Source organism: Rhinolophus ferrumequinum, chromosome 8 (genome assembly GCF_004115265.2).
Source record: "Rhinolophus ferrumequinum isolate MPI-CBG mRhiFer1 chromosome 8, mRhiFer1_v1.p, whole genome shotgun sequence".
Classification (NCBI taxonomy): Eukaryota; Metazoa; Chordata; class Mammalia; order Chiroptera; family Rhinolophidae; genus Rhinolophus; species Rhinolophus ferrumequinum.
In genome coordinates, this window is record NC_046291.1 from 6,116,539 (window position 1) to 6,128,832 (window position 12,294).

At 43.3% G+C, this 12,294-nt stretch overlaps 1 protein-coding gene across 1 annotated transcript in view; it reads right to left on the bottom strand.

Annotated features, from left to right (window-relative positions):
* Window positions 1-6,596: 6,596 nt before the first annotated feature.
* Window positions 6,597-12,294, bottom strand: part of EFHD1 (EF-hand domain family member D1) — a 36,521-nt gene continuing 30,823 nt past the window's right edge. Inside the window, exon 4 of the mRNA XM_033111348.1 lies at window positions 6,597-7,878. Coding sequence (XP_032967239.1) covers window positions 7,744-7,878 — 135 coding nt within the window. The 3' untranslated portion in view covers window positions 6,597-7,743. The remainder of the gene's footprint in view (window positions 7,879-12,294) is intronic.

Genomic DNA, 12,294 nt, shown 5'->3' on the forward strand with positions numbered 1-12,294 from the left:
TGACAGCGCGCTCGCTCCGCCACGCCCCCTGCTCCGCCCTCGCCTCGCCTCGCCTCGCCTCCCTCCCGGCTCATCCAACCTCCCACGACATCCTTCCTTTCCGCTGCCTCCCGCCCTTCTTCCCCGACACTCCCCTGCCGGAGCCCCGGATGTCGAACTGGAGGAGGCGGGGCAGCGCCTGGACGCAGTCGCCTGCGGGTTGCTGGGCCGGGGCTTCCTACCTGCCCTTGGGTTGAGTAGAGTTGGTGTCCAGGTTTGGACCCGTGCCTGGCACCCTGTGACTCACCGGCCTGTGCGCCCAATCCAGAACCTGTTTGCAGTTCAAAAAGTTCTGCATCACTTAAGAGTCGATATTCCAAACTAGAACTTTTCCACAGATTTTCATCCATCATTTTCCTGCCCGCTTGCCATCATAGAGAAAATGGGGAAGCGAGAAGCGCCAAAATTCAAAGCAGTTTCTCTACATATTAACGGTTCTGGTAAAACTGGGAATTCATTCTAGAGTCTTGGAATGTGACAGCTGGAAAGGACTTTGGAGCTCTGACCCCCTCTTACTGCATCCAGGGTTAGGACCCTTTTGCTTTAAAATCTCCCATTTGGCGGTTGCCAGCTAAAATACAGAATGCCCAGCGATATTGGAAACAAATTTACACTAAAGAAGTATTTATTGTTTTTCTGAAATTCATATTTAATTTGGCGTCCTGTATTTTTGTCACATCTGGCAACTCTGCCCTTCTCAGGTCATCCAATTCTTGTGCCTACAGCCTCTTCCCTTTTTACAGGATCCTTCCCATCAGCTTTTACAAATACTAAAAAGGTTCTTCTGTTTTAAAAGTTAATGTTAAAAACTCCAATTCCTCCTCTAAACACTTCCCTACCTCTCTGTTCCCTTTCAAAGCCAAACTGCACAAAAAAAAAAAAAAAGTTGTTTGTAAGCACTTTTCCAATTTCCACACCCGGCAAGCAATCATCAACCATTCCATTGTGGTCGGTATCCTGACCCATCCACCTACCGCTTTGTCTAAGGACAACTCCACCTACAGGTTGATAATGAGTTTTCCAGTCCTCATCCCGACTTAGTGCTTTATCTGTCTTTTTTTGTTGTTGTTTTTGGTTTTTTGTTGTTTTTTTAAAGATTTTTTTTATTGGGGAAGGGGAACAGGACTTTATTGGGGAACAGTGTGTACTTCCAGGACTTTTTTTTTCCAAGTCAAGTTGTTGTCCTTTCAGTCTTAGTTGCAGGGGGCGCAGCCCACCATCCCTTGGGGGAGTCCAACCGGCAACCTTGTGGTTGACAGCCCGGGCTCCAACCAGCTGGGTCATCCGGGAGCTCAGCTGCAGCTCAGCTCAAAGTGCCATGTTTAATCTTAGTTGTGGGGGGCAGACCCCACTATCCCTTGCCGGAGTCGAACCGGCAGCCTTGTGGTTGAGAGCCCGCGCTCCAACCAACTGAGCCATCTGGCCACCCGGGAGCTAAGTGGCAGCTCATTGACTTCATTCTAGTTGCGGAGGGCACAGCTCGCTGGCCCATGTGGGAATCGAACAGGCAGGCCCGTTGCCCAGAGCTCGCGCCCTAACCAACTGAGCCACCATCCACATGAGTTCTGCAACTTTTGACAAACATATACAGGTGTGTGTAACAACCAATAAAAACAAGGTACAGAATAGTCCCATTACCCACAAAAGTTCCCCCAATGATCCTTTGTAGTCAGCAATAACCCCCACTCCCAGCCTCTGAAACCACTGTTCTGTTTTCTGTCCTTTAGTTTTACCTTCTGATGTCATATAAACAAAACCATAGAGTATGGTTTTGAGACTGGCTTATTTCACTTAGCAATGCATTTGAGAGTCAGTCATACTCTTGCATATTTATTGCTAAGTAGTATTTCCTGGGATGTATGCACTATATTTGTTTATCCATTCCCCAGTTGAGGAACATTTGGGTTGTTTCCAGTTTAGGAAGATTATTAATAAAGCTGCTAAAAATATTCACATGCAGGTATTTGTGTGAAGATTGGTTTTTATTTCACTCCGGTAAATACCTAGGAATGGGATTGCTGTTTATGTGGTGCTTGTTTAAGTTTATCAGAAACTGCCAAACTATTTTTCAGAGTGCTTCAGCCATATTTTTAGCCCTAAACTATAAGCTCCCAGAGAGAAGAACTGAATCTAAGGGATGATGGTGATGATGGTGATGGTGATGGTGATGGTGATTAAAGGTGATAACATCCCATGCTTTGAACCATTACACATGCTGCATTATTTGACTTTGCATCCTCAGCAGCTGGCATTGTCTTGGCACAAAGTACACATTCAATAAATACCGATAGAATCAAATAAATCCTTGATCATCTACTCCTCAGGAAGGGTGTTTTCCTCTTTCCTTTTAATTCGCTGTCTCTCTAATGTTTCATTAAACAGTGGTTTTTAAAATTATAACAGTAGCTTGATGCCTGCCCTAGTCAGAGATGATAATAAAGTTTCAGCTCAGTGTCATTGATAGAAACACAGATGTTGAAAATGAGACATTATCAGGGAGAGAGGGGAGCAAGGAGTTTAACCTGAAATGAGTTTAATTTGTAATAAACACAGGTGATCAACCATGAGAGGTGGTATTTTTCTAAAGATGGCAGCAACAATATCTTCCATCCAACATACTCCTCTAGAACCTTGGCATTACCCTGTCTAGAGGTAGAGTCTACTTGCCCTCCCCTCTGGCCCTTATAACCGATAGAACGCGGTGGCAGTAAACGAGGTGACTTTCAATGCTAGATCATAAAAGTGATAGAGCTTCCTCGTTTGCTCTTCTGAAGCAAGAGCTGCCATATAGTAAATCTAAATAGCCTGATTCTGCCATTCTGTGAGGAAGCCCAGACCACAGGGAGAGACCCATGTAGTTACCCCTGTCAACAGTCCTAACTGAAGTCCCAGCATCAACAACCAGACACGTGAGTGGAAAAGACCACCAGATGATTCCAGCCCCTGCTGTCAGTCACGCCCAGGTGTCCAAGCCCACGACAGCATGAAGCAGGGACAAGCATCCTCACTGTGCCTTGTGTGAATTCCTGATCCACCAAATCTATGAGCATAATAAAACAGTTGTTTCAAGCCACTCCGTTTTGGGGTAGTTTGTTACACAGCAATAGTGACTGCAACATCACCATTATGGATCTTACTGTGTCCTTCTAATAAGATATGCTGGCCTCCTCACCTCAGGATATACCCAAGAATGTAACCTTATTTGGAGAGAGGGTCTTTAAGAGGTAATCAAGCTAACATGAGGTCATTAGGGTAGGTTGTAATTCAGTATGATTGGTGTCCTTATAAAAAAGGGGAATTTGGACCCAGAGCGAAAACTCCATGTGAAGAGGAAGGCAGAGAATCAGGTGACACTTCTGCACCCCAAGGAAAGCCAAAGATGGCCAGCAAACTATAGAGGCTAAGACAGAGCCTGGAACAGATTCTCCCTCCCACGCCTCCAAAGGAATCAACCCTGCCCACGCCTTGATCTCTGGCTTCTATTCTCCAGAACTGTGAGGCAATAAATTTCAGTTGGGAATACTGGGAATACAGAAGCCCTAGCAAATTACTACAATCATCTAAAGGTCTGTAGAGGCCATTTGAAATGAAGGAGATTAGAGGGGTTCAGAGCTACAGATCTGAGAGTCATAGAGAGGAGATCTTTGAAATCATGGGGAATCACCCATCACCAGCAACTCCTGAGAAGAAAAGTATGATGAAGGAAGGCTCTTGGGAGGAAAGGTGTAGCTGGTGGACAGAAAAGTTACAGGTAGGACCAGATTAGAAGCAGGAGCCAGTCTCAGAACAGAAGGAGGAAAATATTGATTGGCGATGTCAAATCTGCAGCGTTATCAAGGAGTCTGGGACTAGGGAGAAGGCCATGGAATTAATGACTGGAAGTGTCCATGGCACAGGGAGAACAGAGGGTTAGGGAAAAATGAGTGCTGAGGAAGAAAGGGTGCAAAAATTTGAAAGTGAATGAAAAAGCAGGACAGATTTGTTAGTGGAGAAACCAGCGCCACTCAGATTTGTACCCTAACTAAGAGAGAGGACTGATGTGTCCTGAGCACTAAATATATGCCAGGCATGGAATCTGCCAGGTAGGCAATCATCATCCCCATTGGACAGGTGAGGAAACTGAGGCTTAGTGAGGCTAAGTTAACTAGCCTAGTATCTGACTCCAAATCCCATTACATCATGGGATGTAGAACTGATTTGTTTGTTCTCAGGGCAGAGGCAGAACTGATTCGTTTGTTTTCCCTATTGCTCAATCAAAGGAGGGCCTCTCGGAGTGGACTCATCACTTTTCCGGAGAGAATGAGGTCCCCACAATCTCTGCCGTCCTCACTTGCAGAGCTGTCCCCTCAGGCTAGGCTCCCATCTGAGACAGGGTGCTTAGAAAGTCACTCAGTCAGTGGAAGTGGTCTTCCCTTGCCTGTCTCTGTCTGCTCCAACAAACCTGGGATGTCCTTGTGAAACAAACATGCAAGGGATCCCTGCCACATGCGGGACAGTGTGCTAGTCCTATAGCAGTGGGTTAGGCAGAGTTCATGCCCTTGAAAGAGTTCATAGTCCAAAAGAGGAGGAAGGGAAGTAAAAAGAAGGATGCTACATAATGCCGTAAGGAGTACAGTAGAGAAAAACTCAGGGCAAAATGGGAACCCAGAGAAAGGGCATCTCTAGTCTGGGAGGATCAAGAAAGCTTCCTGAAGATAATCACTGAGCTGAGTCATAAACAAGGAGAAGTAGTTTGCCAGTAGGGTAAGGGAGAGAGGGAGTGCCAGGCAGAAGAAGCACCAAAAAGCCTGGAGGAGTAGCACCTTCTAGGAACTGCTTGGTATTGCGTATACCTGGAGTGCACAGTTTGGAAGGAGATAGGGCAGGAGAGGTGAGCAGAGACCAGATCCTGAAAGTAGGAAGCCAAAAACATAAGAGAGATGTTAGGAACGGTTTGCAATGTATAAGGACGATTCTAGCTGCTGGGTAGACAATCAAGACAGAATGAGGACGAGGAAACCAGTTAGAAGGGCACTGGAGAGACCCAGGAAAGAGCCAATGAAAGTCACGGCCGTGGAGATGGGAGGATGAGAACTGTAGGTGACAGGCATCAAAGGAGCAATGTCTGCAGGACTTTGTGCAAAGATGGGGCAAAGAAGTCCTGTCCCTGGATTTAGTAGTTCCATGGCCCAATATTTGTCCTTTGTTGTCTGAAGTCCTTTGTGTTACATTTTCTATCACTGCAATCAAGTTTTTGGCTCTCGCATGGGCCTAATTGTCCAGAGAGGCAAATGGATGTTTGAAGTAATTACACTGTTATCTCCATTTCTTCCTTCTTTTTTTTACTAATAGACTTTATGTTTTAGAGCAGTTTTAAGTTTCTAAAAAAAACTTAACAGAAAGTACAGTTCCCATAAACCTCTCTACCCCTCCCCCTCCAATTTCCTTTATTATTAACATCTTGCATTAGTGTGTGGTACACTTGTTACAACTGATGTGTCCATATTGATACCTTATTAACTGACATCCATAGTTTACCTTAGGGCCCATTCTTTGTGTTGTATGTTCCATGGGTTTTGACAACTGTATAATGAATGTATCTACCATTACAATATCCTACAGAGTAATAGTTTCATTACCTAAAAATCCTCTGTGCATCACCTATTTCTCCCCCATCCCTACCCCCAACCCCTGGCGACTACCGATCCTTTTACTGTCCTCATAGTTTGGCCTTTTCCAGAATGTCCTGTAGCTGGAATTACACAGTATGTACATAACCTTTCCAGATTGGCTTCTTTCCCTTAGCCATATACATTTACATTTCCTCCATCTTTTTGTGACTTGATAGTTCATTTCTTTTTATTGTTGAAAAATATTTCTTTTCATTGCTGAATTAAGATTGCATTGTGTGGATATACCACAGTTTATCCATTCACCAAGTGAAGACTATCTTGGTTGCTTCCGAGTCTGGGCAATTATAAATAAAGCCGCTATAAACATTCGTGGGCAGGTTTTTGTGTGGATAAATGTTCTCAGCTCATTTGGATAAATACCAAGAAGCATGATTGCTAGATGGGACGGTAAGTGTCTCCATTCCTTTTTTATGTCCATTGCCTCTGGTGGGGAGGTTTTTGGAGGGTGACAATCTGACCTGGAAAAATGCCTGAGAATTGTAGGTCTTGGGTTTGTGCAGAAACAGAACTGATCCTCCCTGGGGAACTAAGTGCGTTCTCTTAGGACAGGGGTCCTTACCAGGTCTCCCAAATACCCTGGCATTATACATGGGAAGAAGGGTCATTGGCCATCATCAGAGTTTCAAGGGTCTGGGAAGCAAAAGAAATTAAGGTACAGGTTTTACCTGCAGCTGAAAGAATCCTCAGTGATGGGACAAGAAAGAGCACTGAGAACACCTTAAGGGAAAACCAACTCTCTAGTTAACTTGACTTCAGGGACTCAGTGTCCCAACAGGAGCCTGGGCTGGACGTGGCCCCTACAGAGAACACTCTTCTCTCTCCAACAAATCAAAGAAGACTAGAAGCACCACAGTGTGATGGCAAAGTCTATTTGCACAGTTTTATTTAAAAAGAAACAGCTGTAAGGTAGTAATGCAGATGTTTTCTTTATTGTAAAGACAGCAGTTACAAAAGAGAATAAATATGACATTAGGAATTATTTTTAAAAATACAACAAACCCCTGGTATTTGTGAGCAACCCCAAGAACTCACAACACATAAAAATTGTGCTGGGGGTAAGAACAGCTTCACCTCTTTGGAGCAGACGTTGGAAATTGACTATGGGATGAGAAGGGTTATGAGTTTTGGGATTTTGAAAGGTTCCAGATTTGTCACTTGGGAATGTCAGGGGTCTACTTGTAATATAACTTGCATCGAGTCAGAGTTAACAAGAATTCTTCTACTCAACATTACTTTGAATTATTTTATTACAGTTAAGTAGCATTGTATTTAAGAGTATGGAAAATGGCTGAAACGGAGAGACACAAATGGAGAAAAGATGAAGAGAGTGGATCTAGCGGGAATACTAGAGGGCAGGGGAAAGGTGATAAAAAGAACAGAACTTCTTGTCTTTCATTATTTGGTCATCTCAGAGGCATGCCGTGCCCCCTGTTAGAGAGGGGACTGGCATGGTCAGCCTGGTCTGCCTTAAATCTTACCATCATCAAAGGACAGAGGAAGATGCAAAAGCAACTGGTAGAATCAGGCTAAGGACGACAAAAGCGTAGCTGGATGGGAAACAAAGGGTGAGGGAACACCACAGGAAGAGGTGCAGAGAATTATCCAAGAAAACGGGCAACATTAACATCACGGCCCCCCAGGGACTATCTCCTCTGAGGACCACCAAAGAAAGAAATATCTGTACAAATTGATTTCCACTCTTTGATGTGGAAGGGTACAGGGATGAGGAAAAGGGACAGGTTGCCAAGTAAAGGCACATTGTGGCTACAGAGAAGGGCAGAAGAAGGTGGGCAGGAGAGAGGCAAGGGGGCAGCTGGCCTATCCCAGGATGCTCCAGGAGGGCCTCTCAAGAGAGGCCCCCACCCTGGGATGAGAGGTGCCCCTGCCACCCCTCTGAGGCTAAGGAGTTTGCATTGGGCAGTGGGTGTGGAGGCTGGTTGGGGTGAGGGGTCAGAAGGGGTGAGAATGCCCAGCCAGCTCTCCCTGGGGCATCTGTGAGGCACAGCTGTGGACATAGTTCAAGGTCAACCAACTATGCGCTAAAAGCTGCCTTGAGCTCCCGGAAGGCCGCCCTGCGGAGCCTCCTTTTCTCCTCCTCCCGCTTCCGCTCCTCTTGCTCAGCTTTCAGCTCAGCTTCAAACCTACTGGCAGCGGCCAAGGCTTGGACCTGCAGGAGAAACAGCAGAACACAGACCAACAGAATGAGAGAGGGGAGGAAAAACTTGGAGATGGAGCACCCACCAAACAGAACTCAGTTGTTTCCAGCCATGTGACCTAGGAACCTGGCCCGCTAGTGGGCAGGGCCCCCAGCAAATACTCTTTCCCGGTGGTCTTCCCAAGTTTGCCTTCTGTTCTCCAGGAAGCCATTACTTTATCTGCTGCCATGCTACACACGCTCCTATCTGCTGGGCCGCCTTCCCACTTCACTTCTTTTTCGGGATACTGTTTAATATCCCCACCTATCACCCCCTTCTACTTGCTATCTTTGATTTCACAATAATATTGTTTAGTTCTGGAAAACAAAACAACCCCCCTGCTGGGATTTTGATTGGGATTGCATCAATCTGCCCGTGGCAAAGGAATTTCTTTACAATGTAAGTTTTCCCTGAATGCCTCAGTTTTTATTCAACACGGTTTTTATGTTACCTGCCAAATTTTTTGTTTTCTCTAAATAGAGAATTCTAAACTTACTTCCAAATATTACATGTTTTTGTTAGTACTATGAATGGGAGTTGGCACCATTTTTTTAAACCAAATTTATCTTAATAATACCATAGCAGATAAATTCATCTTAAAATCCTCTAGTCTTGAACTGATTTGTTTTTTCTCTCCCTGTCTCATCAATTTGGTAAAATTTGCAAACACAGTAGGTGTGTTCATTATTTTAATAAAGACTGCTAAATTACTCTCAAAGCAACTGCTTCAATTTACACCCCCACCATCATGGAACAAAGTCTTGCCAGTGCTTATAATTAATCTTCTTCCTGTTTGCCAATCTGATAGTCAAAAAAATTGGCACCTTCTTTTATTTCCTCTTTGGTGAATTACCCACTTGTATCCTTTGCCCATGTTCTATTCAGTTTTTTTTTCTTTAATTTGCAGTACTTTACATAATTTAGGTATTAATCCAGTGTCATACATTTTTCAGTTACTTTCTTCCAGTTTATTGCTTGTCTTTTAACTTCAAGGTATTTTAGGTCATACAAATATTTTAAATTTTTGATGTAGTCAGTTTTTTCAGCCATTTCCTTTCTGACTTTTGTGTTTTATGTCATATTTAAGAAGGTCTAAATCTATTTTCCTGTATTTTCTTCTAATACTTTTATGGTTTTATTTTCACATTCAGCTCACATTCACCTACAATTTATTTTAGTAAGCAAATATAATGGAGGTAATTTACTTCATTTTCCTACTATGTTTCCCTGAAAATAAGACCTAGCCGGAAAATCAGCTCTAATGAATCTTTTGGAGCAAAAATTAATATAAGATCCAGTATTATATTATGTCATATCATATCATATCATATCATATATCATATCATATCATATCATATCACATCACATCATATTATATAAGACCCGGTCTTATATTATAGTAAAATAAGACCGGGTCTTATATTAATTTTTGCTCCAAAAGACACATTAGAGCTGATTGTCTGACTCAGTCTTATTTTTGGGGAAACACGGTAAGTGGATAGCCAGTTGTCTTAATATCTGTTATTGAATAGCCCATTATTTGCCCACCAATTTGAAAATGATCTTTTTCATATACTAAATTCCACATGGAGATCTGTTTTTATTATTTTACATCCTGTTCTACTAACTGGTTTATTCCTGTACCCATACTACATTATTTAATATTACTGCTTTATAGAATGCCTTGATATTTATAAAGTAAATATTCTTTTATCATGTTGAAGGAGCATATTTTTATTTTTAAATGTGTTATTATGAATGAGTGTTAAACTTCACCAAACATTTTAAGATGTCTAACTAAAATGATCATTTTTCTTTATGAGCTGATTGTTAATTAAGCCATTATTAAAAATTATATTAATTTACAATGAAATAAGTTATATTAAAAGCGAAAGTAACAAGTATTAAAAAGTCATCACTTCTTGATTATTTTACAACATTTTACTATTATCTGTGCTCTTGAGGTTATATCTTCAAGGCGGAAATCCTATATGACGAATGCTACTGTGACTCTTCCCAACTCCTCATCTGTAATAGCCCGTGGGTAGCTTGAAGCGACCCTTCCAGGAGTATGTACACCATGGAAACTAACAATTGCTATGAACTAGGGCTTGGTTTATTGTTTCATTGACTGTCTAGACAATCTTTTCTTAAAGAAAGTGACGGAAAAATGTTAAAAATGCAGATTGAACTTAAAAATGGATAGTGTCTGTAACCTTTACATTATGAATAGCTCCAAAAATTTTTTTGAGAGAATGTTCTTCCAACATTTGAAAACTATTATCAAATTCAGCAAAGAAGTTGTTCACATCACTCAGGAATGAATGAAGTTCACTGCCCTTTCCCTTTTTTCTTATAAATCAATTTAAAGAAAATATCAACCAACATTCATGTTGGAACTACATTCTTTAGTCAGTCACAACCATAGGCTGGCTACAGCTATAAGAGCCCAGCAAAAGTCAAGGACCCATTCTTTGAGAATCAACAGATTATATGGAATTGACAATAAGAGTAGTACGTATTTTATTACTTGTAAATTGTGTGCTACATAGCCTTTATATCAGTAAAATTTATAACAAACTTAGGCATGGATATAGATAGTATACATATATGTATATATACATGTATATATACTTTGTTCAGAGAATCAGTTGCTAAACATTTACTGACAAACCACTGTCTAAACCTCATTTTTCTCATCTGCAAAGTGGGACACCACCACCGGCCTCCGGAGTGTTTGTGTTAGCATTAGGTAAGACCTGAATCTAAGGCGCGCAGCAGAGGGTCTGACCCATCATCAACACTCACGTGTTTGTGAACCGCCCCACCTGCCCACCATTCCCAGCCAGGAGAGTTGGGGGCTCTTGCAATTCCTTCACTTGGGGTCCTTCTTCTCCGCTATAAAATCCACATCTTCTCTTGATTCTATGACCTCCAAGTCCTCGTCCCATCAATTACCCCACTGTCTTCATGTTGCCTTCTCCCTGGACCACTTCCCCGTGACCTAAAAATACGCCAACACTATCATGTCCAGGCTAAAATACAAAAACAGAAACAGAAACAAAAGTTCTTTCCTGATACCAAGCTGCCATCCCCACTTTGTCCAGGCTTCCTCTGCCAGCCTGCGAGACAGAAAAGTCAGCCATCAGGGCTCTTCCTCCCCAGCTCCTGCTCACCTCTTACCCGACTGCAATCTGCCCTCCACAATCAACCTGGTCTCTCAAAAACTTCCATTGACCATTTGCCAGACTCCAGCCCTCTGCTATGGACTCATCTGATTTGATCTCTTCTTCAAGTAGCTCCTGTCCTCCAAAATAGCATTTTCTCCAGAGTTTCCTGATATCTCTGGTTACGTCCCTCCCCACAGTCCAGTTACCATTATGTCCTACCACTGGTCAATCTTTTCTAGTTCATGGTTTCCACCTTGTGTCTTATGAAGATAGCTCCTGTGTTTTGTGTGACTGGGTGTCCATGAAGCATCAGTTTTCTCCATTCTTTTTTTCTATGTTCTATGTTCCCCTGGTACATGGCCCAAGGGTCTAGGAGAGACTGACCCCTGACTCCAGGCTCCAGGAGAGAGAGCCCCATCAGGGTAACGATATTCCAGTACTTGCTCGTTGGTTCAGCAACGGACATGTGTGGAAGAGATTATTCCATGACCCCCAATATCTTCCCTAGTAGAATTACAGCTGGGCACATGGAACCCCAGGAAAAAAGGCATTTTGTAGCCTCCCATGCAGGCAGTTGTGGCCAACTTCCGCCCAACAGGATGGGAACAGAAACTATTTGCAACCAACGTCATGCCCTTCAAATGAAGGGGCATGCCTTCCCCTTGCCTGAAGTCCCCTTAGACTTAACACTAAAACCCATAACTTTTTTATAACTTGTTTTCCTCAAACCATTTCCATTGTGGGGGGCGGGGAGGTCCTGTCTTGATTGGAAAAAAATATATATATCACCGGCCCTCTGCACACAGCTCCACAAGCCACGTGGTAGTTTACTTCCCACCTCCAATCAAACTGTCATCAATATTGAGAATTCTGGGGGGTTTAGGATTCACCCACCTCCTCCCCAGCCCCACCGTCACTACCTCCATTGGACCTACAGTTCTTCCCCAGAATCTATCCCAAGTCCAGCCTCTCCCCACACAAGTCCATCCCCATCGTGCCTACCACTGATCCTGTCAAGTCCCTGCTCAAACACCTGAGGGCCCTCAGTGCCTGCAGCTGTGCTTTCCAAGCCTGATCATGCATTGGTTCCACCTGCAGATCTCATTCAACTCCACGTTTCCTGGTGAAATCCCAGGTAGATATGGGTGGGGCCTGGAAAGCTATTCTACAGATAGTTCTGGCTGTCAGCAGGCTGGGGAAGGCCTGACCTCCATCGGA